General features: G+C 48.5%; 2 protein-coding genes across 2 annotated transcripts; both read left to right on the forward strand.

The window, feature by feature from the left end:
• Positions 1-1,863: 1,863 nt before the first annotated feature.
• KLK14 (kallikrein related peptidase 14) lies at positions 1,864-6,289 on the forward strand. The gene is made up of 6 exons (XM_019719666.3): positions 1,864-2,012; positions 2,101-2,162; positions 2,882-3,053; positions 4,687-4,940; positions 5,154-5,290; positions 5,762-6,289. The coding sequence occupies exons 1-6, from the start codon at positions 1,987-1,989 to the stop codon at positions 5,912-5,914; spliced, it is 804 nt and encodes a 267-aa protein (XP_019575225.3). The 5' UTR covers positions 1,864-1,986; the 3' UTR covers positions 5,915-6,289.
• Positions 6,290-9,482: 3,193 nt separating this feature from the next.
• Positions 9,483-23,879, forward strand: KLK13 (kallikrein related peptidase 13). Its single transcript, XM_088800731.1, has 6 exons — positions 9,483-9,581; positions 15,622-15,707; positions 19,002-19,283; positions 19,584-19,852; positions 21,035-21,171; positions 22,645-23,879. The coding sequence occupies exons 1-6, from the start codon at positions 9,483-9,485 to the stop codon at positions 22,831-22,833; spliced, it is 1,062 nt and encodes a 353-aa protein (XP_088656857.1). The 3' UTR covers positions 22,834-23,879.
• Positions 23,880-24,250: the final 371 nt, after the last annotated feature.

A 24,250-nucleotide genomic window follows, 5' to 3' on the forward strand; every position in this document is an offset into this window, starting at 1 on the left:
GAGCTTTCTGCTCAAACAGAGGGGCAGGGGGCTTGTGTTTACCGGGAGATTCTGTTTTGTTGTCAACTCTTTACTCTGAAATTGTTATAGATTCAGTGGGTTCTCAGGAAGTTGCACAAGTAGGACACAGCGTCCCGTGTACCCTCCACCCAGCAACTCTGATGGTGACGTCTAGTTAACTGTAGTCCAACATCAGACCAGGAAATCGACAGGGCTACCGTGCTGTTAAATAGACTAGACCACAGGTCTTATTCTGAGTCCATTGCTTACATACGTCTGTTTGCCTGTGTGTGTGTGTGTGTGTGTTTGTGTGTGTGTGTGTGTGTGTGTGTTTCTATGTAATTTTATCCCGTGCATAGATCTGGAATGATCCCTCATCACAGCCCCCTTGAGCCACCCAGCTCTATGTGCTCATAGAATTCTTTCTCCACAAAGGGGGTACTGGGGTTTAGCATAGCTTCTCGCCCTTCTGGGTCCCCAAGGTCTGAGACAAGGCCTTCAGTTCCTCAGCAGAGCCAGCTCACGCGAAGCAGAAAAAGCACAGGGGCCAGGTGGGCATTTGGACTCAGAAGCACAGAGTGAGTCCCCAGGTGCAGACAGCCCAGGCAGACAGGGGAGGAAAGTGGTTTGGGAACCAACCCTGGGCCAGTGAGGCAGGGAGAGTGCAGCCTCTTGAGTCACCGCGTGGTGGTCCTGGGAGGGGCTGCTCAGGCCAGAGACAAATTGCAGTCATTAGGGAGTTTAAGAGGCTGGGGGAGGGACTGAGGGCATAGGCACTGCCCCAAGTTAGAATGGGTCCCCCAAACCCAGGGCCCCACCTTGAGCTTCCTGGCACCCTTCCCCATCTCACCGCTCTGTCTCTCCTGTTCTCTCTGGGTCCCTATTCCCCTCTCAGGCTCTCGACCCCTCCCTCTCTAGGTCCCTGTCCCCCTCTCTCTGGGTACCTGTCCCCTTCTCTCTCCCAACCCCTCTGCAAATCATGAGTTGGGGAGACCAGTTCTCCCCTCCTGGGCCCCTGCTCCTCTACCCTTCAGGACTTTGAGGACCACAAAGTGACAAAGCCTGGGAGACAGGATGCCAGGACCAGGTGCTTCCTGCTGGTTTCCCATCCCACCCCCTGCCTCTCTCTTTCTCTGCTGCTGTCACCCTCCATCTCTGCCTTCACGTCCCCATCACCTGGTTTCGTGGGTCCCCCTTTCTTTCCTTCAGTCATTATTGCTATTATTCTGCTTGTGTATGTTTGGGGTAGGGGGGCACTTCTGCCTCTTTTCTCCATCTTTTTCTTTGTGTCTGTTTCTCTTCTATCTTCAGCTCCTTTCCTGTGTTTCTGCTCTTCTCGCTGTTTTTCCATACTCATCTCTCATGCATTTCTCTGTCTCTGTGCCTCCCGCCCCTGTCTTGTCTTTTTCCACCTGCCTCCTCTGTCCTCCATCTCTCTGTTCTGCCTTTGACGCGTCTCTCTGGGCCTGTATTTCTCTTACCCTTTCACTGTCTCTCCACCTTCATATGTTACTTCTCTCACATTTCCAGCCTCTGTTTGTGCTTCTGTCCCTCCCTCTCTCAGCCCCTCCCAGCACCTTCCCCTGAGCCCCTGCCACCCCATCCACCCTGCCCTGGGGTCCCCCTCCTTGGTTCCCTCCCAGATTATAACACCATCCCTGCTGGACGGGTTCTCATTAACTACCGTGGCTGCTTCTCTGGCCAGAGAGGGGAGGGAGGAGATGGTACCAAGGAGCCTTGGAATGGGAACTAAGCAATTAAAAAAAATGTCAGGAGAAGGGCGGGGGGGGGGGTAGGGGGGAGGCAGGGCCAGCTGCCCAAACCAGGGATAAAAAGCCTCCACAGAGTGACAGGAAAGTAAGACACCAACCCCACTTCCTCCACACAGGAAGACATCAGGCCGGAACTGAGCCTTGCTCAGCATCCTCCCTCCAGCCACCAAGGACCCCCCGGCCCTCCCTTTGGTCTCTACTCTGTCCTGTATCCATGTCTCTAAGGGTCTGCGTGTCTGTGTGAGAAGCTCTCGCTGTCTCTGTCCCTTGACCCCTGGGTCTCTCACAGCCTCCTTCTTCTGTCTCACTTTCTGTCTGTCTTTGCCAGAACCCGACCCCCAGTCCCCAGAATGTTCCTCCTGCTAACAGCACTTCAGATCCTGGCTGTAGGTAAGATAGCAGTGGGGTCTGGGGTAGGAAGTCCCCTGGAGATGCTGAGGGGAGATGGGGAAGGACCCTGGGGACTCAGGACGCTCATGGGTGGCCTGGTGAGAGGAGTGGGGGGGTAGTTTGGGATCATGGCTGAGGAACACAGCTGATGGAGATATTAGGAGATTGCGAGGGTCATATGAAACGGGGGGTCTCAGGGTCTCCTCAATTGTGTTAGGAAAGAACAAATACAGGGAAAGACGGCATGTTGTCGGAAGTGGTGGTGGGGTGATGATATGGTGGTGGGCTCCTGGCCGGAGCGTGGTCGGGAAGATGGAGTGAGTGTGGGATGCTATAGTGGATCCTGAGGGGGCACACTGAGTGGGAAGTTTGGGAATGGGACAGGGAGCTCCTTGTAGGAGAAGAATTAATTGGGGGAAATAAGGCGTATTATGAAAAGTGATGATGGAAAGTATTTGTGGGAGAGTGGAGTCAAGGGCATGAGACATAACAAGACCCTGGGAAATGGAGGGGGGCCAGTAAACTCCTTATTGTGTTGGGGCAGTCATGGGGAAATGTCCGGCATATTATATTGGGTGGGGCAGAAAAGTGGTGGTTCAAGGGTTAAGTAAAGAAAAGGGGGGTTGTGGGTCCTGGACATCCTAAAATGCTGGGGGGTGGAGAGCATTTGTTCATCTGCTTTCCCCACCCCACCCCACCCCACCCCTGCGTGTTCCTAGCCATGGCACAGAGCCAAAGGGAAGAAAACAAGATAATTGGTGGCTATACATGCATCCAGCACTCCCAGCCGTGGCAGGTAGCCCTGCTGGCAGGTCCCATGCGTCGTTTCCTCTGTGGAGGGGCCCTGCTGTCAGACCAGTGGGTCATCACCGCTGCTCACTGCGCCCGCCTGTGAGTGACCCCCCTCCCCTTTTCTTATGCCAAGTGAATTCTAATGTGGAGCCCCATAACTCAGCTGAGAACCCGGACCTCTGTGCAGAATCCAAAGTAATAGCTGGGTCCTGGTTTGGTGTCTAGATAAGGGCCTAGAACCACAGATACAGCTCAGAATACGGAATGCAGCCGTAAATCTTGAAGTCAGTTTAGATCCTGAAACAGATTGACAGATTAGAACCCATAGCCAGCTTAGAGTCCCACACTGAACCAGAACCTAAAGGAATAATCTGGAGATCCACCCAGAAACCAATTTCTACTAACACTAAGATTAGGGGCCCATTTCAGATTGGTGGTTGACTTTGAGGCACAGCGTACATTCAGAAACTCAGGACCCCTCTCAGAACACTGCCTAGAATTCACAGTCTGGTTCAGAACCTACAATACAGCCATAAATCCAGAACCCCACCTACAACTGGATTTAGTGTGTAGGATAGACTCGGAACCTGGAGCCCATTCTAGATCCAATGGTTAATTCAGAGTGTAGTCTAGAGCACCTCTTTGAGCAGCCTAGAACCCAGACATCAACCAGTGTCAAAATCTCAAAATGCAGACCATAATTTGAAGCCCCATACAGAACTCCAAGATTCTAGACCTAAACCTAGAACCCAGACTGCAGATGAGAGCTCACCCAGTGCCTATAAACCAGATCTAATGCCAAAAACTGAATTTCGATTTAGAACCTAGAGCCTAGAATTCAGCCTAGAGTCTAGATATGAAGCCCAGAATGCAATCCAGGATCTAGAAATTTGGATCTAGGAGCTCCATCTAGAAGCCAGAGCCCAGCCTGAGGTCAAGCTCAGATCAGAGTCTAGAACCAAGAGCCCAGACTAACCTATAACCTATTCTGAAACAGAACCCAAACTAGAATCAAGAACCTAGACCAATATTTAGAACCCTAAGCCTAACTGGAATACAGAGCTCAAACCATTGTCTAAAACCCAGGTCACAAATCAGAACTTAAGCAAGAACCCAGAACTCAACCTAGAAACTGAAGCTCTTATCAGTGTCCAGAATCCATAGCTCAGGTTGTAATCGATTGCTCAATATCGCTTCTTCAGCCTACCCGAAAATTAAAAGCTCAAATCAATATCTATAACCCAGAGTCAACCCATAATACAGAGCTCAAAAGGGAACCCTCAGCCTACCCTAAAACTGAAAGCTCAAGCCAGTATCTAGAAAGTGTGCCACAATCCAGACTCAATCTAGAATCCAGATCTTAGCTTAGAGTCCAAAGTTCAAAATGTCTAGAACCCAGAGGCCAGACTAGAACCAAAATAGAGCCTCCCTGGACCCTATCCAGAATATCAATTCTGATTTAGAACCATAGCCCAGAGTCTCAGAACACAGAGCACAGAACCCAGCACTGGCTAAGTACTCCCAACCATCACCCTACACCCAAGCCAGAAGCCCAAGCACAGCTCAAGAGAAGAGGGGGAGAATGGTGGGACTGGGCCAAGAGAGAATGCCAGGAAAGGGCACAGGAGGCCAGCAACTGCTCAGCCTCCAGTTAGAGGGGTGGGACCGGAGGATGGGGAACGGTCTCCACATCAGATGGTGAGCAGTACTACTCTTGGGGGTCGTGGGCCAGGATCCTCTGGGCAGCTCTGGGCAAGCACAACCTGAGGAGACGGGAGGCCACCGAGCAGATGCTGCGCGTGGCTCGCCAGGTACCACACCCCCAGTATAACTCCCGGACCCACGCTAATGACCTGATGTTGCTGAGGCTGGAGCGGCCTGCTCGGCTGGGGAGGGCGGTGAGGCCCATCACTGTGGCCCAGACTTGTGCCAGCCCAGGGACTTCTTGCCGTGTATCGGGCTGGGGCACCACATCTAGCCCCATTGGTGAGGACACCTGCATCCTGGAAAGGAAGGAGCTGGGGGGCCTGGACTCCTGGGTCTGAGGGAGGAGGGGTTGGGGGCCTGGGCTCCTGGGTCTGAGGGAGGAGGGGTTGGGGGCCTGGACTCCTGGGTCTGAGGGAGGACGGGCTGGGTCCCCTCATTCCTGGGTTCTGTTGGAGGCTAGACCCCAATCATGACCCCTCAGTGTCCCCCCAGCCAGGTACCCCAATTCTCTGCAATGTGTGAACATCAGCATCGCCTCTGATCAGCAATGTCAGAAGGCCTATTCTGGAGCCATCACTGACGGCATGGTCTGTGCTGGGGTCCCCCAAGGCGGGAAGGACTCTTGTCAGGTGAGGCCCAGGGTGAGAGCAGAAGGACAGGGGTTGTTTGGGGCTGAGACTTCAGCACAAAAGAATCTCAGGAGCACAAAAGTCAGTGGGGGTCCCCCCGAGACTGAGAGAGATTGTAATAGCCAGGTTGCCTCCTATCTGTAAGCCCTTGTAATGGGCCTAACTCCTCTGTGCCTCAGTTTCTTCATCTGTCAAGCGGAGGTAACACCTCTTAGAGCAGTTGGTGGGATTAGATGAGACACACACGGTTTTCTAAAGACAGAGTTAAAACAAAGAGGGGCTCAGTGAGATCCAGACACAGCAAGAACCAAGGAAGAGGGAAGGAAGTGACCCCAACCGTGGGACTCAGACCTGCAGAGTCCACAGCGGGGTTTCAGCCCATGCCCTGCCCCATCTCCACCTCTCTGCTTCTCCACACCCATGGTTCTGGCCATCTGTGTGTGGGTGTCTCCATTTGTCTTTCCCCCTCAGGGAGACTCTGGGGGACCCCTGGTGTGCAGAGGACAGCTCCAGGGCCTTGTGTCCTGGGGGATGGAGCACTGTGCCCAGCCCGGCTACCCTGGAGTCTACACCAACCTGTGCAAGTACCACGACTGGATCCTGCAAACCATGCAGTGCAAATGATCGCCAGTGTGACAGAACATCGCTGCCCACGCGCTTCCCCAGACCTGCTCTCTCTACTCAAGACGCAGGGGGCCCCGCCCCCAGCCCCTCCTCCCTCAGACCCAGGGGGCCCCGCCCCCAGCCCCTCCTCCCTCAGGCCCCAGTCCGGTTGCCAGCATCCTGATCCTGACCCTGGCTCAGAACGCCCCTCTCCCAAAGCAGTTCCTGCGGGTGTCCTCTCCCTACCCCCGCAGCATCACCGCCATTATTCAAGACACCTTAGGCACAGAGGACAGGAGCACGAAGGCACTGAACTGGCAAACATATTCCAAAGAAGACAATTCTCAAAACTCTTTAGTGTCTCTAAAAACCAGATAAATAATAATAAAAGTTGAATAATCCTATATCCATTCATCTGTTCATTTAATTCACCCAATAGATGTGCACACAGTGGCTCTGTTGTGCCCAGCGAGGGGCCATGTCCGACAATGGCAGAGTGGATGCATGTTCCATGGAGGGCCGCCTCCCCCACCCACTGTATCTGGTGTGAAGAAGGAGACCCCCCAGCCTTGCAGTGTGACCCTGAGCAGGACCGCCCCTTCCAGGCCTGCTGTCCAGTTCCTGTGAGCAAGGACTGCTGAGGTCCAGGGCAGGGAGGGCAAAGATGTACCTTGTTTCCTGGAATACCGTATGCAAATGGACAAGTTCTCTGTGTCCTAATCAGATCTCAGGTGAGAAGAGTTGAGTTAATCACTCTGGAGTTCAAGTCTTGGCAGAGCCCTGCTCTCATTATGCTCTCTTTCCACCTGTCATCCCTGGCCTTGGTCTCCTCCCTCCCCACAGGCACTGACACAAATGGCCTCAAATGCCATGCATCCTTGGAAAATGTGTGTTGTCACATTGTGTTGCTTCTAATTTACACTAAACCATTGTGTTATGAATCTCATTCTTTTTCTTACTTTCATTCATTAATGACTATTTTATTGGGCAGCTGCTATGCACCAGGCTTTGGCCCATTTATCAGGCACCTACTATGAGCCACGCATTGGCCTGTTTGTTGGGCATCCACTGTGTGCCAAGCAGTGTTCTATGTAGGTGCTGAAGGTGGAGCTGTGGACCAGCCAGAGAAAACTAAACGCTTCCCCTCACAGAGCTTACATTCTAGCAGGAGGTGACAGACAAGAAACAATGAACAGAATTTAAAAGGAGAGTCCTTATGAGTAAAAAGGTCAATAAACTTGGGCTGGGCGGCAGGCCCAGTGTGTGTGGCAGAGCCAGTTCATGTCAGCTCAGAAGAGCCTACTGGCAAATTTTCAGGAATTTTGAGAGCAGGTTGCTAAACATAGCCATTATCAAGTATTAAATTACATAAACTTACAATTAAACAAGATATATTAAATATAAAGTCAATGAGTCCTCAAAAGTCATCAATTCCTAATTATTTTTTTACTAATATTTATGCCTTGAAGTTATGTGTGTCTATCGCTTTATATCTGTGGTTGTGGGCTTCTGAGCATCTTTCCAACTCTGTGTCCAGTGGTAAGGTGATATCAGCCCACGTGGGAGTATTTACACCACAGAAATTGGCAAATGCTATAGATAAGGGTTTTTGTTTGTTTGTTTGTTTTTTGTTTGTTTTGGTTTTTTTCTTTTGATTTGAGAGCTGTTGTTAATCCCTTACCAGCGCACTACTGGACAGGTCTGCCTGGGAACAACCCGCCGATCTTGGTGTCTATCTTATAGTTCTGTGCTCGGGTGCTGCCGAGCTCAGATAGAGGAGAATGCTGTGTGGCCTCACAAGTGTCCATTTGCTGTGTGGTGGGGGGCAGCACAAGATCAGAGAATTCTGAGGTGGCAGGTCTGGGACTTGCATGATGGCAGCAGCTCAAAACATTTCTGGGAAATGGAGTCGGCACGTTCAGTCAAGATGATACAGGCTCACTGTGGCTCTCATACGTGGCAGCCGTACAAGCTCTGGGGGGAAAGGGAAGAAAAGCAGCTGTGTACTTAGGTGGCTTCGGGCCCCCAGTGAGATGAAGATACAGCCCATGCTGTAATTCTTGGTCTGCGTCCTTCTGTAAAGCTAAGAATAAGTAGTTTAAAGATTACTTTAATCTGATTTCCGACCCATATTCCCAATTGCGGTGGTTGAGTACCATGTTTTATTGCTTCTCAGATGCACATTTCTCTCATATTTTTAACATTTCTGCAAGTGGGAGGCATCTTCCAACTAACTGATAGTGTCTTAGCATTATGTCATAATTTAATCGACAGCTCCTTTTTCTTTCTTCCTCGTATACAAAATAATAATACAAATATAATCCATGGCATTGTGGACAAAGGGGTTCTCTGGAAAGTAACCTCACAGGGTGATCTGACCCTAAATTCCTAATGGGAGGGTCATGGTGGGTAGTCACCCCCCCACACACAGGCCTGTAGCGTCTTTAGTGAAAGGTTGTTAAGCCAGTCCTGTCCAGTGTTCCCATGCACCTAGGTTAATACGCCTTTGAAATGCCACAGTAATACCCCTCCAGGCATGACTACCCTCAAGAAAATGCATAATCTTGTTAACTATCCTATATTCCCATCCCCATCTTGCTTTCTCCCGGTTCCATGTCACCTTCCTTAGGTTCCCCCCTTAATTTCATATGTGTAAACGAAACTACAAAACTGTTGCTGTGTGAAGCATATGAAATCTTGCTCCCCAGGATACGTCATCAGTTTGGCTCAAATAAACTGTTATACAAATTATTTACAGGTTTGGAAGTCTCTTACATCAACAGCGTTTTAGATTAATAAAATAGGGTATGAAGGCAAGTGAGTGTGGGTGAGGAGTCAGGTTGCAGTATTAAGTGGGTGACCTTATTCTGCATACACTGTGTTAATCTACCCAGTATACAGTTTGCTCGTCTAGTTTATTGCTTCTAACTGCCAGAGTCTGCTCAGCCTGTGCGGTCTAATGTGGAAGTCACTAGCCACATGTGGTCATTTTAAAGTTAAGATTAGCCGATTTTAATACATGTTAAATCTCCATCCCTTGGTTACACCTGCCACCTGGAACGTATTAGAAGTCAGAGTCTTGGACCCCTACTCTAGACCATCTGAACGAGAATCTGCATTGTAAGAAGATCCCCAGGGGACTTGGTGCATTTTAAAGTTTGAGAAGCTCCGCTCCATTGTATACTTCCACCTCCTTTAGTAACAACCCGGTTCCCCAGTGGTGGACACCTGGGTTCCCTCCGCTACCCAAGCAATGGTGCAATGACTATTCGGGGTGTCAACCTTAAACAAAAGTCTACTAGGTATTCTGTCATCGAAATAAATATTTATTTAGAAAAAAATAATTGCAGTCCAGTATGTGTGGCCATAGCGAGCCTCCTGGAAGTTCATGCCCGGACAATGATGGAGGAAGTACTTTATAGACAGGCAAAGGAAACTAAGGGGAGGGGCTGTTAAAACGGAAGAGCTACGTTGTAAACACAGAGTTGGTCCTGTAGGGCTCTCTCAACAACGTGGGGTGTGAGAGCTCCTCCCACAGGCCCTATTCCTGTCTAGGTGAAGGTCTCCGTCATAAATTTTGATAGGGGGCATGCCCCTTATGTACCTGTCATTAGAAGACGTCTCTAGAATATTTATAGACCAAAAGCCTACTCTTAATTTCACCAAGTACCTGCAGGTTTTTGTCCAGGTAAGGATTCCTATCCCCCCACACTCCCAACAATGCCTGTAGTTTATTCATTCATTCATTCAACAAATATTCATTGAATCCTATTACATGCCAGGTACTTGTCTAGGAACAAAACAGATAAACACTTCTGCCCTTTGAATACTCACTTCTAGAGGAGAGTCAGGCAAGAAACAAGTAAGTAAAAATACAGGTGGGAGTAAGTGCCATGGAGAAAAGTACAGCAGAGTAAGGGGATAGAGGATTACAGACAAGGTTTGCAATTTTAAGTGGGTGGTTGTGCAATGCAAGGTTAACCCAGCAGGCCTGGGCTGTCCAAACCCTGCATACTGCAAAAAAGGTTTGGCCCTTGCCTGGTTTCTGGGAGATAACAACTAAGCCCCTGGAATATCCTGTCTTTGTTTACCTGGTGGTGTTAGACTCTGCCAAATAGTCTATCCTAATAAGGTGACTTCTGGTGGAGGCCTCAGGGCATGTTGTATCAGTTTGATCTGTGGAGGGGCTGGAAAATAAGGTCAGCCAGGAAAGCAGGTAGCTTTGCCTACATGACCAACACCCAATAAAATACCTAGACACCAAAGCTCAGGTGAGTTCCCCTGGTGGGCAATACTCTCTATGTGTTGTCACACATCATTACTGGGAGAATTAAGTACTATCTGCATGACTGCTCTGGGAAAGGACAACAGGAAACTTGCACCTTGTCTCTCCTGGACTCTGTTCTGTGGGCTGTTTTTCCTTTGTTTGTGTTAATCTGTACCCTTTCACTGTAATAAACCAAAACCGTGAGTATAGCAGCTTTCTGAGTTCTGTGTGTCCTTCTAGTGATCGAACCTGTCTTGTGAATACCCAACTACAGTAGTCAAGGAAATCTTCATGGAGAGGATGGCAAGAATGGAAGAAACCATGCAGACATCTGGTTTGGAAGAGGGTGCCCATAGCAGGAACAGCAGGTATGAAAGCCCTGAGAGGGGAGTATGCCTGGCATGAGAGGGGCAGGAGAAGAGGAGAGGATAGATGACATCAGAGGACTCTTGGGGCCAGATGGTCTAGAGCCTTGTAGGCCACCATAAGAAAGTTCCACTTTCACTCTGAGTGAGATGGAAGGCACTGCAAGATTTTGAGAAGAGTGACCTGCCCTGATTTATTTTTTAAAAGGTCACTCTGGCTGCTATGTCGCAAAAAGAGTGTAGGCGGACAAGGACAGAAACAGGGAGACCAGATCGGAAACTTGCAATAATCCAGATGAGAGATGATGATGGCTGGGAGGGACCAGGGTGGCAAGGATGGAAGATGTTGAGAAATGGTCGCGTTCTGGATCTATTTTGAAGGTAAAGCTGATGGGGTTTGGTAACAAAATGGATGTGTGGTGTGAGAAAAGGAATTGAAGGGCAAGACTAAGGTTTTGGCTAAGGAATGGAAGGATGGCGAGACTGTCTACTGAGAAAACCAAGACGGCAAGAGGAGCCTGTTTGCAATGTGAGAGGGGCGGAGGACAGGAGCTTGGTTTAGAACATGGAGATGTTGAGTAGGCAGTCGGATGCTAAGTCTAAAGTTCTAGAGCAAGGTCGGCTGGAGACAAATTTAGGAGTCACCAGTGTGTGGATGGTATTTAAAGCCACGGAACCAGATGAGATCACCTAGGGAGTAAGTGTAGACAGAGGCGAGAAGACCAAGTGCTGAGTCCTGAGATGCTCCACCATGTAGACATTGGGGAGACGGGGAGCAAACAGCGCCAGACACGGATGAGGAGCACCCAGTGAGTTATGAGGAAGATGAGGAGGGTGTAGTGTCCCAGAAGCCAAGGGAAGAAACCCTTTGGAGGAACAGGGAGTGATGCACTTGTTAAACGCTGCTGCTAACTCAAGTAAGATGAAGCCTAAGAAACCGGCTACGGGCTTTGCAACATGGAAGCTACTGGTGCCCTTCATGGGGCATAATTGGTGGAGGAGTGATGGAGAAAACTTCATGGAGTGGGCTCCAAAGAGAACAGGAGGAGTTGCGGATAGTGAGTGGAGCCAACTTTTTAGAGAATAGCAGTCAAGGCGAAGAAAAAATGGGCCAGAAGAACATGAAGGCTGAGAGAAGGTTTTGTTTTTTTGTTTTCCTTTTAATGGAACGTAGACATCGTAGCATGTTTGTATGTTAATGGGACTGCTCACTGGGGGAGAAAAAAAAACACGATGATGCAGAGGAGGGGGCAGAGAACTGCTGGCTGGAACAACGTCCTCAAGGAGACATGAGGGGATGAGATACCAGGCACAAGTGGAGGCATCTATTTTAAATGGAGGTGCAGACTGTTTTGTCTATAGAAATAGAAGAGTAATCAGAGGATGTGGGCACAGATGCAGGTAGGTGGCAAGACTGACCTTTCTAGATTTTGGTGTTCTGATGGGTAAAAAGTGGTATGTCGTTGCTGCACGGGAAAGATGATGACTTGGGCTAACATCCTTAATACAGAGGTCCCCCTGTAATGAATTCATGCCTCTTGACTCCTTGTGCATCTTGAGTCTGGTTTTCCCCCGGGCAGCTCTCTGTCTATCTCTTAAGTCTTTGTGCCTTTCCCTTGTCCTGTCCACCCACCCTGTCTATCTCTGTGTATTTATCCCTTTGTGTCTTTCTCAGTCTCCCTCTCCCTTCATGTTTGTATCAGGGCCTCTCCTCCAGGCCTGGGTGTGGGGCCGACTTTCTAGTCCCAGCCAGCACTTCCAACCAGAACTTCCAGTCCTGCTTGACAAAGAACCCCGTTTTGAAGCCAAGCTAGGGTGGGGCTTCCAGGAACCTCAGTCTGTCTCTATCTCCAGCTTTACTTATTTAACAAGCACATTTGTGGCCCTAGATCCATATTAGGCTCTTGTCTAAGCACCTTCAAATATCAACTCATTTAACCCTCTTCTATGAGGTCGATGCTATTGCTAGTGCTGCTGTACAGATGGGGACACTAAGGCACAGAGTGTCCATGTCACTTGAACTCAGCAGTCTAGCTCCAGAGTCTCCGCTCTAAACCACTAGGAACACTGCCTCTTTTTCTAGTCCTTCTTTCTCCAGCCCTGCTCTGAGGAGGGGAAGACCCTGATCTAGGAGACAGCACACCTGTACTTGGTCTACTTGGTATGACTTTCAGCAGTTCACTGTCCTCCATGGGCTTCAGTTGCCTTATTGATCAAGTGAGGGGGTGGGACGCACCCAACTCTTGGTGGGTCCATGACCTCACGTCAAGGAGAGTGAGCCAGACTGAGTCCTGGCCAATCATAAGCTTGAATATCAGTGTTGCCCTGGTACTCACCCTTCAGCAAATGCCAAAGCCAGCCACCTTCACTCCAGGTTCCAGCCCTTCCCAAGTGAGAAAGGCTTTTGTGGAAGTGTGGACCCAGGCCACAAGAGGGCACAGGTACCCTGACTTCCCACACAAGCCTGTCACCTCACTTAACCTAGCATCCTCCCTCTTGCCACCCAGCCTGAACCCAACTCTACTGGAAGAGACTGAACTCAGTGCCCACTCTGGGTCCAGCCCTGTGAGGTGGGAAAATTCCAAGATGGGAAAGGACAGTGACTTTTCTGTCACCTTGAGCAAAGCTCATGGCTATGACCCAGCCCACTCCCACCAAAACCCTACACCAACACAGACGTTCAAGCTCACATCTGTCCTCATTATCAACATCAACCCACAACACTAACCCATCTGTATTTCAACACCTCCCCAATCCAAAACCTCAGTCTTGGCCCCGTTTCCAGCCCCAACCCAACAGGACTCTATCAGCAACCTTATCCCCCGATCCCTCCCACCTACAACCCAATTCTATCCCCCAAACACACTCCATGTCCGTTCTCCTCCCCAAAATCACTTTCCTTCTTAATGCTGGTATCAGACCCATCCTAAACCTGACCACAGACTTTTCTTTTTAGTGTAGGGAAAAATCGTGAAAGACGTTGAGATGGACCCAACAGATATCTTTGGTGGAAAACTAGATGGGCTATCTGATTTTAGGGGGCTCTCTTCTTTTGCTGTCTTTGAGCTGCTTTACAGCTCTGTAAATTATAGATCGCTGATTGCAATGCAAATAATTCTTGTCCATCACTGTGCAAATGAGTTCAGGCAGGTGGAAGTACAATTAATTTCCCTCTTACCTCCCATGTAGAATACGGCAGCTTTGCATCCGTTTATGAATTCTTTTCTGCGTTCCTTATCGCCTATAGCTGTGTGGTTCTTTGTAACATCTTGCTAGTTCCATCATTTATTAATGAATCAAAATCAAATCTTAGACGTATGTCCATTTTATATATGTAAGAGACTCACAGTTAGATCCTTTTTAAAAAATTATCTTTTAACACTAGATCTGATCCCTATATCCAAACTTTCACTCGCCCCAGTATGGACCACACCAGTTGTGATGTGAACCCTCACTCCATCCATCGTAACCTCTTATCCTTAGTATGACACCACTGCTCTCTCTTTCCAAACATCATCTGGTCCCCATCCGTGGCTTCTTCCAAATTCTGACCCCACCTCTGTCCTCCCTAACCCCTAATCCTGCCCTCTCCACCCCCTAGGATTAAGTCACAGCCCGACCCAGTCACAGTTCCAGGAGACACCTACTCATTCCCAAAACACCTCTTCCTCCTTCCTCTTTCCCCTCATCCCAATCCCCTGAACTTTTCCTTCTCCACCTAGGTGCCCATGGACTCCCTCACCCCATCTGGCCCTGCTCCTAAAAGGCCACTTATCCAAAATATTGCTTCCCAGGCCCATCCCTGCTCCCAAGAGTTGACTTTCAATCCACCAATTTGAAGTTTTTCTTTTTGTGCTTGATGGTTGGGGTGGGGGTAGGGTGGTGGAGGGGAAATGGTAGAATAAATTTGGGTATCCCTGTGCTTTTCAGAAAGAAAGGGGTTAGAGGTGAACCTGAGAACTGGAATTTAGATGTGTTACATTTGATGTTGAGAGATAAGTGTGAGATAAAGCTGTTGATGGCATTGGTTTTGAGGGGTAGGCTGAGGGTAAGGGGTATGGTTGAAATTAGGCAAGGAGATGGGAATAGGATGGAAAATGGCCTTCTGGGCTGATGTATGTTAAGAATAAGCACTATGCACAGGGTTGGAATGGAGATTGGAAAGTGGGGTGGAAAATAGGTTTATGTTACGAGGGAGGGTCATGGGGATTTAGGGTAGGTTGGAGGAAGGAAATGATAGGCTTTCCCCTACCCTCTAGGTGGGTCCTGCTGCCTGAAAGTTCACAGTGGGTTCAACTGGGGCTTGGGTGGGGCCAGATCTGGGTCCCAGCTGGTCCAGAAAGCTCCGCCCCCAAGCGGAGGGCCAAGCCCTGGCTGGGGGGTGCCTGACACAGCCAGCTGAGCCACTGGGGGTGGAGAGGGGTAGGCCAGCAACCGGGAAATGCTGAGAGCTCTGGGGGAGGGAGTTCAGGGGTTAAAAGCCATGGATCTGGGCTGAAGTTGGAGGCAGCAGGCTACAGAAGCTCTTCAGCCAGTCCCCTTGCCCAGGTAGGGTCTGCCTGGGGCTGGGGCAGGGGCTGGAGCAGTGGACGGGAGGAGGGGGGAGAGGAAGGAGAGGAGAGAAGGGTAAAGAGGGAGCATAGCTGAGTCAGGGACTTGGGAAGGAAACCAGAGGCTCAGTTATAGGTAGAAATCTGCAGAGATGGACTGAGGCCTGTGAGCAGCAAGGAAAATCAGAAGCTCAGCTTGAGACCAGGTGTCTGAACCAACCCTGGGAGAGGTGAAAGGGGAGGGTGGGGGGAGAGGGGCTGGAGAGTGCACCAAGTACCCAGCTTGCTGGAGGGCAGGGGTGGAGGGGCTGGCCACCTGGGTTGAAGGGCAAGAGCCAGTGCCGTAGGGGAATGCCTGTCACCCCCCTCCCCCACCCCACCCCTTAACTGTCCTTCAAGGATGAATTTGTGGAGAGGTGTAGATTCCTGGGTCAGGGTTCTCCAAAGGAGAGGAGATTCATGACTGGGACGTTCAGGAACAAAGGTGGGGTATGGTCAGAGATGGGGGGTTCTGTCCAGCTCTTAACACCCCCCTCAACTTCTCAGGCCCCTCCCGCCCTGCCCCCCACCCGGAGCTGCCATGTGGCCCCTGGCCGCAGTGATCGCTTTCCAGACTATGGCCTTGTCAGGAGGTAAGAATGCGAGGGGGTGGAAGTGGGGTGGCCAGACAATGGTAGGAGGGGTTAGGCCACGGGGAGGGGGCGTGGAACCCGTGAGCTCTGCCCCTGCCCATTGGGAGGTGCTGGGTCCCACAGAGACAAGCCGGAGAACTTCCGGCTTATCCCTGAGTGACCTGGTTTCTTGGCTGGGTTCAGCCCACTGTCCCCACCGACCCCATCTCAGCTCTGATGGACTTCCCCACAGGCCCCTTCTCTGATTGTCCTACTCAGCCCTGGAAAGCCCGCCCCCAGCCCTTCAAATATCCCCACAGCAGCCCCTCCCACATTCGAGGCCTCCTGGCCTTCCTGAGAATTACAGGAGTCAGGCAGACAAGAGATCAAATCCTGACAGCGCCACTATGAGCAAGTAAATCAGCTTCTTTGCATCTAGGTTGTTCCATCTGTAAAATGGGAACCTATAAGTCATTTCCACAAAAGGTTGTTGTGGAACCTTTATTAAAATGAGGTAACGCCTCTCATGTGCTGAGTGCGAGGCAGTTAAAAGGGATGGGAAGTTATTCCCTACTATTTACTTTATTAGTAGTATTCTGTATCCTTTCTCAGCCCCTTCCAGAACCTTCTAGTTCTTCATGTAATCCTTGGCGTGACCCTAAACCTATCCGATTCCACCCAGAGTTGGTCCTCTCCTCACATTTAAGGCCCGTTCCCTGCCTTTGCAGGCAAGTTCTCTGGAAACCCTATTCATGCATCACTCACTCAACAACAGCTTTGCATGCCAGGCAGTATACTGGGTGCTGTGCAAGCAGAGACACATTTCTGTTGTCAGCACCCACAGCTTAGCGGCGACGGCTGCAGACATTCAAACAACTACCAAATAATTAGTTAATAATTAGTTACAACTGTGATAAGAGGTGACAGCTTCAAGGGGCCAAGCCAGGAGCCGAGAGATGTAATAGCGGCTCCCTGGCTGGAAGTCCCCTCCAAAAGAGCAGACCCTTGAGCTGAGAGATCTGAAGGAGGGAGGGGTCCGCAGGCACCTGGCACCCAGCACCACGCTTGGCCTGGAGGTAGGGTGGCTTCTCTCCTTTGGCAACATTCCCAGGACTCCTGCCAGTGTCTCCAGCCTCTCCTGTGTGCCACGCCCTGCTAGGAGCTCCACAGGCATTGGCTTGTGGAATCCTCCACAGCCTGAAGAGGTACATGCACTATAATTACTCTAGTTTCGCAGGTGAAAAACCCAAGACTGAGACAGGAGAGTCCTGCCCCAAAGACAGTGGTGATTTCTGAGTCAGGATTCTAATCCATGCTGCCCGCCCTGTCCCGACACTGAGGACTTCACAGCTTGGCAAACCGTCTTCATTATTTTAGACCTAATGGTCTGCTTAGAGCCCATTTTTCTTTAATTGAATAGTATTAAAAGTAAAGTTTATATCACTGTCCTGAGTGGAAAACTGCATTCTTTGCAATAAATAAAAGAGAAAAATAAGTAAATCCTGCACAGTGAAACAAAGACAATATGTTTATTGGGTTGGACTCTCTGAAATTGCCAATAGTTAAGACTCTTTTTTGACCTCCTCCAAAATAGCGATTACAGATGGTTCAACTTAATAAATTTCAGGTTGCAGGCCGGGGGGTCCTGCTCCCTTTTAGGTTTTAAAAAGTGAGCTCAGAGAGGATTAGAGAAGCGTTAAAACCATATCTGCACCATCATGAGACTTTCTCCTTGATAAAGTCAGGATTGGAAGAGAACGGGACGGTGACTGAGTTTCTGAGGGTGCGATTCAGTGTCACTTACGTCTCATCCCTGTACCACCTGAAATGACCTTGTGCCCACAATGACTCCTGCCCCCAACTTTGAGAACCACTGGGTTAATCCCACTGTTTATGTAGGTGGGAAAATGATCTGCTGGCCACAGAGCTGGGGACCTCCTATTGCAGTTAATAATTAATAATGACAGTCCCCACTTACTGAGCGCTCTTAGTGTCTTAGATGTAGGACTTGCCTGAATCTTACAACTGCCCCATGAGAGATGAAACTGTTGCTTTCTTTACTTTATAGCTGAGAAAACTGAGGCTGGCCATTTTTGGTGGGATCACCCAGCCGGAAAGTGGCACATTCAGGATTCAACTTTCTCTGTCCCATTGCCAACTGCTGTGCCTCCAATGCCAGGCACAGAGCCTAGCACACACAACATTCATTGATTGAGCACCTACTGTGTGCCAGACACTGGTTGGTCCTGGGGATGGGATGCAGGACTGAATAAAGCAGTTAAGCTACCTGTTGTCAATGGAGCTCACAGTCCAGATGAGGAGATTTTAACACATAGACGTAAATAAATATAAAGAGAAATGAATAGTGATGGTAGCTCTGAGAACCAATTAGCGGGGTGTAATAGGGAATGACTGAGGGGCGGCGAGGGCAATATTAGACTAGGGATCAAGGGTGGCCTCTCTGAGGAAGTGACATCTGAGCGGAACTCTCAGAGTCAAGAGGGACCCAGACATGTAACCTTTAGATTCTGAGTGCCAGTCAGTGGAATATTTTTTCTATCTATCTATCTAGCTAGCTAGCTAGCTATCTATCTATCTATCTATCTAATATCTGTCTGTCTGTCTGTCTGTCTGTCTGTCTGTCTGTCTAGCTATAATATCTCTAGCTCCATCCCATGTCTGCACTGTCCAATATGGTGGCCACTGGCCATTTAGACTATTGAGCATTTCAAATGTGACTGGTGTGACTGAAGAACTGAATTTTTAATTTCATTTTAATTGAGTTTAAATAGCCACCTGTGGCTACTGGCTGCCATATAAAACACTGCAGGTCTCGAGGAAGAGGAAGCAGCAAGTGCAAAGGGTCTGGTTTTTTGAAGAACAAGTTCATGAGGCTGGGACAGAATGAGTGAAGAGGAGAGAGGTGGGAGATGAGGGTGACGAGGTTGGCGAAGGTCAGGTGCTAGCGATCCTGTGAGCTGAATTTGGGAGTGGTTAGCCTATGGATGGTATTAAAAGCCACGGAGGCACCCAGGAAATGTGCTGAAAGGATGAATGGATGGCTGCTGCCTAAGTAGGTGTGCAGGTCCTTCTCACTTCTACTTCCTGAAATCAGTCCCCATGGTGGAATGAGAGAGAAAATGCAGCTGGGGAGAAAGTCAGATCTCTGCTTATCAGAAGCATCCTCATTCTGTGAACTCCTTTTTCAATCCCCAGTATGACACGTCTAAGGAAAAGGATGTTGTCATCTCCACTACATAGAAAATGGCAATTCCCAGGGGCCAAGACATGAATCATCAGTTCCTGGCCACCTAGAGCAAATGCTGACCCTCTCCCCGAGCCCAGGAAGCACACCTCAAAGCCTCCTGCTCTCCCTGGACCGCACTTCTCTAACATTGTTTCTCCTTCGCCAGGCATCTCTCAGTATCCCAAGATTCTCGTCAACAATGGGACCAATGGGTTTCTCCCAGGAGGCTACACCTGCCTCCCCCACTCTCAGCCCTGGCAGGTAGCCCTGCTAGTGCAGGGACGGCTGCTCTGTGGGGGAGTCCTGGTGGACCCCAGATGGGTCCTCACTGCAGCACACTGTCGGAAGGAGTATGTAGGGGCCAGGGGATCACGGGGTAGGGACAAGAATGGGATTTGGGTGGTAGGTGTGGAGTTGGATTTAAAGATGAGGTTGGAGTTAGGGTTGGGATGGAAACGGGTGAGAATGAGGTTTGGGGTGGACACAGGAGACTGGGGATGAGACTGGGTTAAAGGAGAGGGTCTGGAGGGGACTGGAGTTAAGGATGTGGCAGGAGATGTGTTTGGAGATGAGGAAGGTGGGATGGAGAAGAGGCTGGGGTGGAAATGGGCTCATCCTCTCCTCTAACCGCTCCCTTCCTGCACCCACAGTGGATACAGAGTTTACCTGGGCAAGCACTCCCTGGGGAATGTGGAGGCTGGCGAGCAGGTGAGGGATGTACTCCGCTCTATCCCCCACCCTCTGTACCAGAGCAGCCCCACTCACCTGAATCATGACCACGACATCATGCTTCTGGAGCTGCAGTCCCCAGTCCAGTTCACGAGACGTATCCGTGCCCTGCCCCTCTCCCATGATGACTGCCTCCCCGCTGGTACCTGCTGTCGGGTGTCTGGCTGGGGCACCACCACCAGCCCCCAGGGTATGCACCCACACAGGTGACCTGAGGTCTCAGTGTCTGGGGAAACTGGGCAGAGATGGGACAGTAGGTTGGAGGACTCCTTTATATGTAAAAATAAATATACATAGTTATACATTATATGATATTTTGCATATCATATATAAAGTTACGTGTATCCTTTATATAAATATAAATTTATAAATATATAGATGTTATATGTGTTCTTTATATAAATTTATAGTTATGTATTATATATATGTTCTAGATTATATATATCCTTTATATATTTATATATATTTATAAATATATAGAAAATAGTATATACTATGTATGTGCAAATTTATGAAAATATACATTTCTATACTTCTGTATGTAAATATGCAAATTATAAAAATTAGATTTATTTTCTAAATTATATATTTATAGTGTATATTTAAATAATTACATAAATATATAATTTAGAAAATAAATCTAATTTTATAATATATTTATGTAATTATATTACATGACATAATATTTTTATAATATAATATTTATGCAATTATTTAAATATAGTGTATGCTATATTTAAATAATCGCATAAATATATAATTTGGAAAATAAATGATATATTGATAGGTTTAGCAATATTAGGTATATTGATATATTTAGTAAATATAATAAAATATATCCTTTGTGTATAAATTATATATATGTGAATATAAACTTGACCTCTAGCAAGAGCCCTTTGCATCAACTTTGCAGTCCCTAGCTCCCACAATCTCATTTCCATATCTTTCTGCCCAACATGCCCCATCTCTCTTTCCACCACTTTCCTACTCTCCTGCATCTCTTTGCATCTCTCCTTGTGTTTTCCCCATCTCCAATTCTCTCTCACCATCTCTGTCTTCCTATTTCTCGAAACTCCCTTTCTTTTCCCATCACTCTTCTCCCTCATCTACCTCCCCATCTGTATCCCTTCCTTGCCCGTTCCCTGCCCCATCCCTCTCCATTTTTCTCTCCACTCTTATCTTCACTTCCACCTCTCATTCCCTATCTCTCCACATTTCTGTCTTTTCCATCGCTTTCCCCAGATCCATAGCCAATATCCCTGCATCTTCTTCTTCCCATTGCTATTTTCTACCAACTCTCCTACTTAACTGCCACCCCATAGCCTGAGGTCTAAGACAGATATCCTTAGACCTTCCTCTCTCTCCTCCCCAGTGAGTTATCCACAAACCTTACAGTGTGCCAACATCCAGCTACGCTCAGATGAGGAGTGTCGTCAAGACTACCCAGGGAAAATCACACCCAACATGCTGTGTGCCGGCACAAAAGAGGGAGGCAAGGACTCCTGTGAGGTGAGGGCTTGGGGTTGGAGGCTGCCATGGGCCAGGATGGGAAGCCAGAGTGGAGGTACAGACAGATGCTGGAAGGAAAGGATTTGCTTCTTGCCTTGGGGGAATCAGTCTTTGTAAGGTGAGCTATCCCGTGGCATAGAGGGTCAAGAAAAAAGGGAGTACCCATGGATGGCAAATGTAAGTCATCTTAATTTGATCCAGCTTTGCGTGACAGTGGTTGCTCAGAGCCTTGTGCTGACGTGCGTAAAGGAGAGGATCCTTTTGGTTACAAGTGACAAAAAACCCAGCTCAAACTGCCTCAAGCAAAACACTGACTTTTGTAACTGAAAAGTCCAGGGGCCTGCTTTAGGCATGGGTGGATCCAGCTGCACAGAGAATATGTTTCGGACTCTGTCTCCCTTTCACTCTCAGCTCTTCTCTGTTTTGACTTTGTTTTCAATGAAGCTTCTCCCGTGCAATAACAGGATGGCCCCAGCAGCTTTGGGCTTGCATCCCACCCTCTAAGCATCCCTATTGCAAAGAGAGCACATCTCTTTTCCAATAGTTTACGTAATCATCTTGAGCATGATTTTTACTAGGCTGACTTAAGTCATGTGTCTTGGAACCATTACTCTGGCCAGAGCTGTGGCATTCTCTGATGGACCAAGTCTGAGTCACGTGACTAACTGTGGGGGTTGAAAAGGGCAGGGACAAACTGCACGAATTGAGAGTGGGGGAGGGGTCATTCCCCAAATGAAAAAATCAGGAGGCTATTACCAAAATAAGGGATAATGGATAGTACGTGGGCAAAAAAACAACCTGTGTCTAATAGAGAAAACCTCTTAGACTGAGTTTTGGTTCAGTGGGAAAGTGTATGATAATGGATTAATGATGTGTGCCTTATCAATTAGTAATGCTTGCCCTGGGCCCAGGAGGTGAAGTGAAATACATATGTGTACATACTCTACCCACATGTGGATGGGTTAAGGTGGCATGAAGGAACCATGAAGCGGTAGTAGGTTTGGAGGACAGGGAACAAGATGGGATTTGGTGTAGGGAACTAAGAATGGGTGTGTGAGGTAAGCTGTCACCACTTGAATAAGACTGAGGAACAGAAAAGTGGAGGGAGACACAAAAGTCTCTCTCTCTCTCTCTCTCTCTCTCTCTCTCTCTCTCTCTCTCTCGTCTGTGTCCGTGTCTATGTCCTCCTTTTCTCTGTCTCTCACTCTCTATCCCTCTGTGTTTGTCTTATCTGTTTCTCACTGTGTTGCTGTCTCACCATGTCTTCTGTCTCTCTTTATCTCTGCCTCCACATGGGTCATAGAATGTTGTCATGGCAGAAGATTGTGAGCACAAGAGAATATTTTCAGAATGAAATGTCATGGGAGTCTAGAACTCCACTCAACTCTAGACTCCACTCTCTCCCCACAAGTCCCCATCTCTGCCTTTGTTTAGTCCCAGCAAAGACCCCACCTCTCTCTCTCCCCCACTCAGGGTGACTCCGGGGGCCCCCTGATCTGCAAAGGAATGCTCTATGGCATCGTATCCTGGGGAGACTTCCCATGCGGGCAGCCCAACCGGCCTGGTGTCTACACCCGAGTTTCTCAATATATTTCATGGATTCAAGAAACAATCCAAAAACAGAAAACCCAGGAGCAGAAATGGACGAAGCGCTCACAATAAAAGTTGGATTGACTTTCCCACCTTCTTCCTTCCAATGTGCCCGCCTTACTCAGTTTGCCCAGCCCTTCTCTGCCGCTCGCAGAGGTTCCACTGGAACCAGTGGTCCATGTCCTCAAAATGTGTCATCCCAGCTGACATTCCATGTTTCAAAAGCACTCAGTCCCTGCCAGCATCCCTGAAACATCCCCGTCCCACGAACGTCCCGACTCTGAACATAAACCCAAATCACCATGTGAATGTTTCATCCGTGGGACACGCCAGCACCTCTAGCCTGGTCCTGTGAATGGACCCTCCCTGACGACATCCTGTTCCGCTTCAGATATTTATTCATTGCCAACTTTCTTGATCCTTCTATGTTTTGTACTCAAGATTCTAGACTTCCATGACATTTCATTCTGAAAATATTCTCTTGTGCCCACAATCTTCTGCCATGACAACATTCTGTGCCCCTCTGAATGACTGACTCATCACAGCTCATACTGGATCATGCTCACGCAGCTGCGAGGCTCCCCAATGTCCTATCCTTACCTACAGCCCACATTCTGCATTCTGTCAATAGCCAGCCTCTGCCAATACTCCCAGGCTTTGAATCCCCAGCCCACTGAAGATCAACAGCACTCCAGAGTCTAGAGTGATGGGGTTCAGTATCCCAAAGGGGGTCTCCATGCCTGGACCCTACTGTCCACCAATATCCTGTCCTATCTCCTCCATGAACACCCATGTTCAGTGCCCCTTGCTGTTTGCTGTTGTTACATTTTTGCCCACCACCCCAGAATGCAGTGGTCAAACACTCAAGCCCTGATTTAAACAAGTCATAAGTCACCACCTCTTTTCTCATCTGTAAAACAGGGTTCATATTTTTCCCTCAGCATTGTCAGGATAAATGTCAAGTGCTTGCCACTATTATTTGCACGGTTCCCTGTAAAATACTACCTTCGGATGTCAATAACAACCTTTTTTGCTGTTTCCAAAAGGTGTTGCCTTCATTTATTTTTCTTGGCAAACATTTATTCAGTGCTGAAATGTGCAGGCACTCTCCTGGGTGTTGGTTAATACAATTTTGTTTATTCAACAAATATTGGTATCAATCATGAGCCAGGCACTGCTGTAGATACGGATGATAAACAGCAAATTAAACAGACAAAAACTTGTGCCTTTGTCGAGCTTACTTTATTTTGCAGGGAGACACAATAAAAAAGATGAATAAAGAAATAGACTGTCAGGTGGCAGAAAAAACAGCAGGGTGGAAGGACAGGGAATGTTGGTGTCGGGGGAGTTGCTGTTTTAAGTAGGATGGTGCGGAAAGAAGACACATTGGCACACAAAACAGTACACAATTTGTTATATCCTAATAAAAAGATATACAACATTGTAAACATACTAAATGCCACGGAACTGTTCACCTTAAATGGTTACT

This window comes from Rhinolophus sinicus, chromosome 8 (genome assembly GCF_057876585.1).
Source record: "Rhinolophus sinicus isolate RSI-liver-muscle chromosome 8, RSI-T2T, whole genome shotgun sequence".
Taxonomy (NCBI): domain Eukaryota; kingdom Metazoa; phylum Chordata; class Mammalia; order Chiroptera; family Rhinolophidae; genus Rhinolophus; species Rhinolophus sinicus.

Coding starts and splice junctions, on each gene's coding strand:
- KLK13 (XM_088800731.1), top strand. CDS start 9,483: ATGCCCCTTATGTACCTGTCATTAGAAGACGTCTCTAGAATATTTATA. Junction 15,708..19,001: donor GACTATGGCCTTGTCAGGAG/GTAAGAATGCGA, acceptor CTGGCCACCTAG/AGCAAATGCTGACCCTCTCC. Junction 19,284..19,583: donor GCAGCACACTGTCGGAAGGA/GTATGTAGGGGC, acceptor CTGCACCCACAG/TGGATACAGAGTTTACCTGG.
- KLK14 (XM_019719666.3), top strand. CDS start 1,987: ATGTCTCTAAGGGTCTGCGTGTCTGT. Junction 4,941..5,153: donor CACCACATCTAGCCCCATTG/GTGAGGACACCT, acceptor GTGTCCCCCCAG/CCAGGTACCCCAATTCTCTG. Junction 5,291..5,761: donor GCGGGAAGGACTCTTGTCAG/GTGAGGCCCAGG, acceptor TTTCCCCCTCAG/GGAGACTCTGGGGGACCCCT.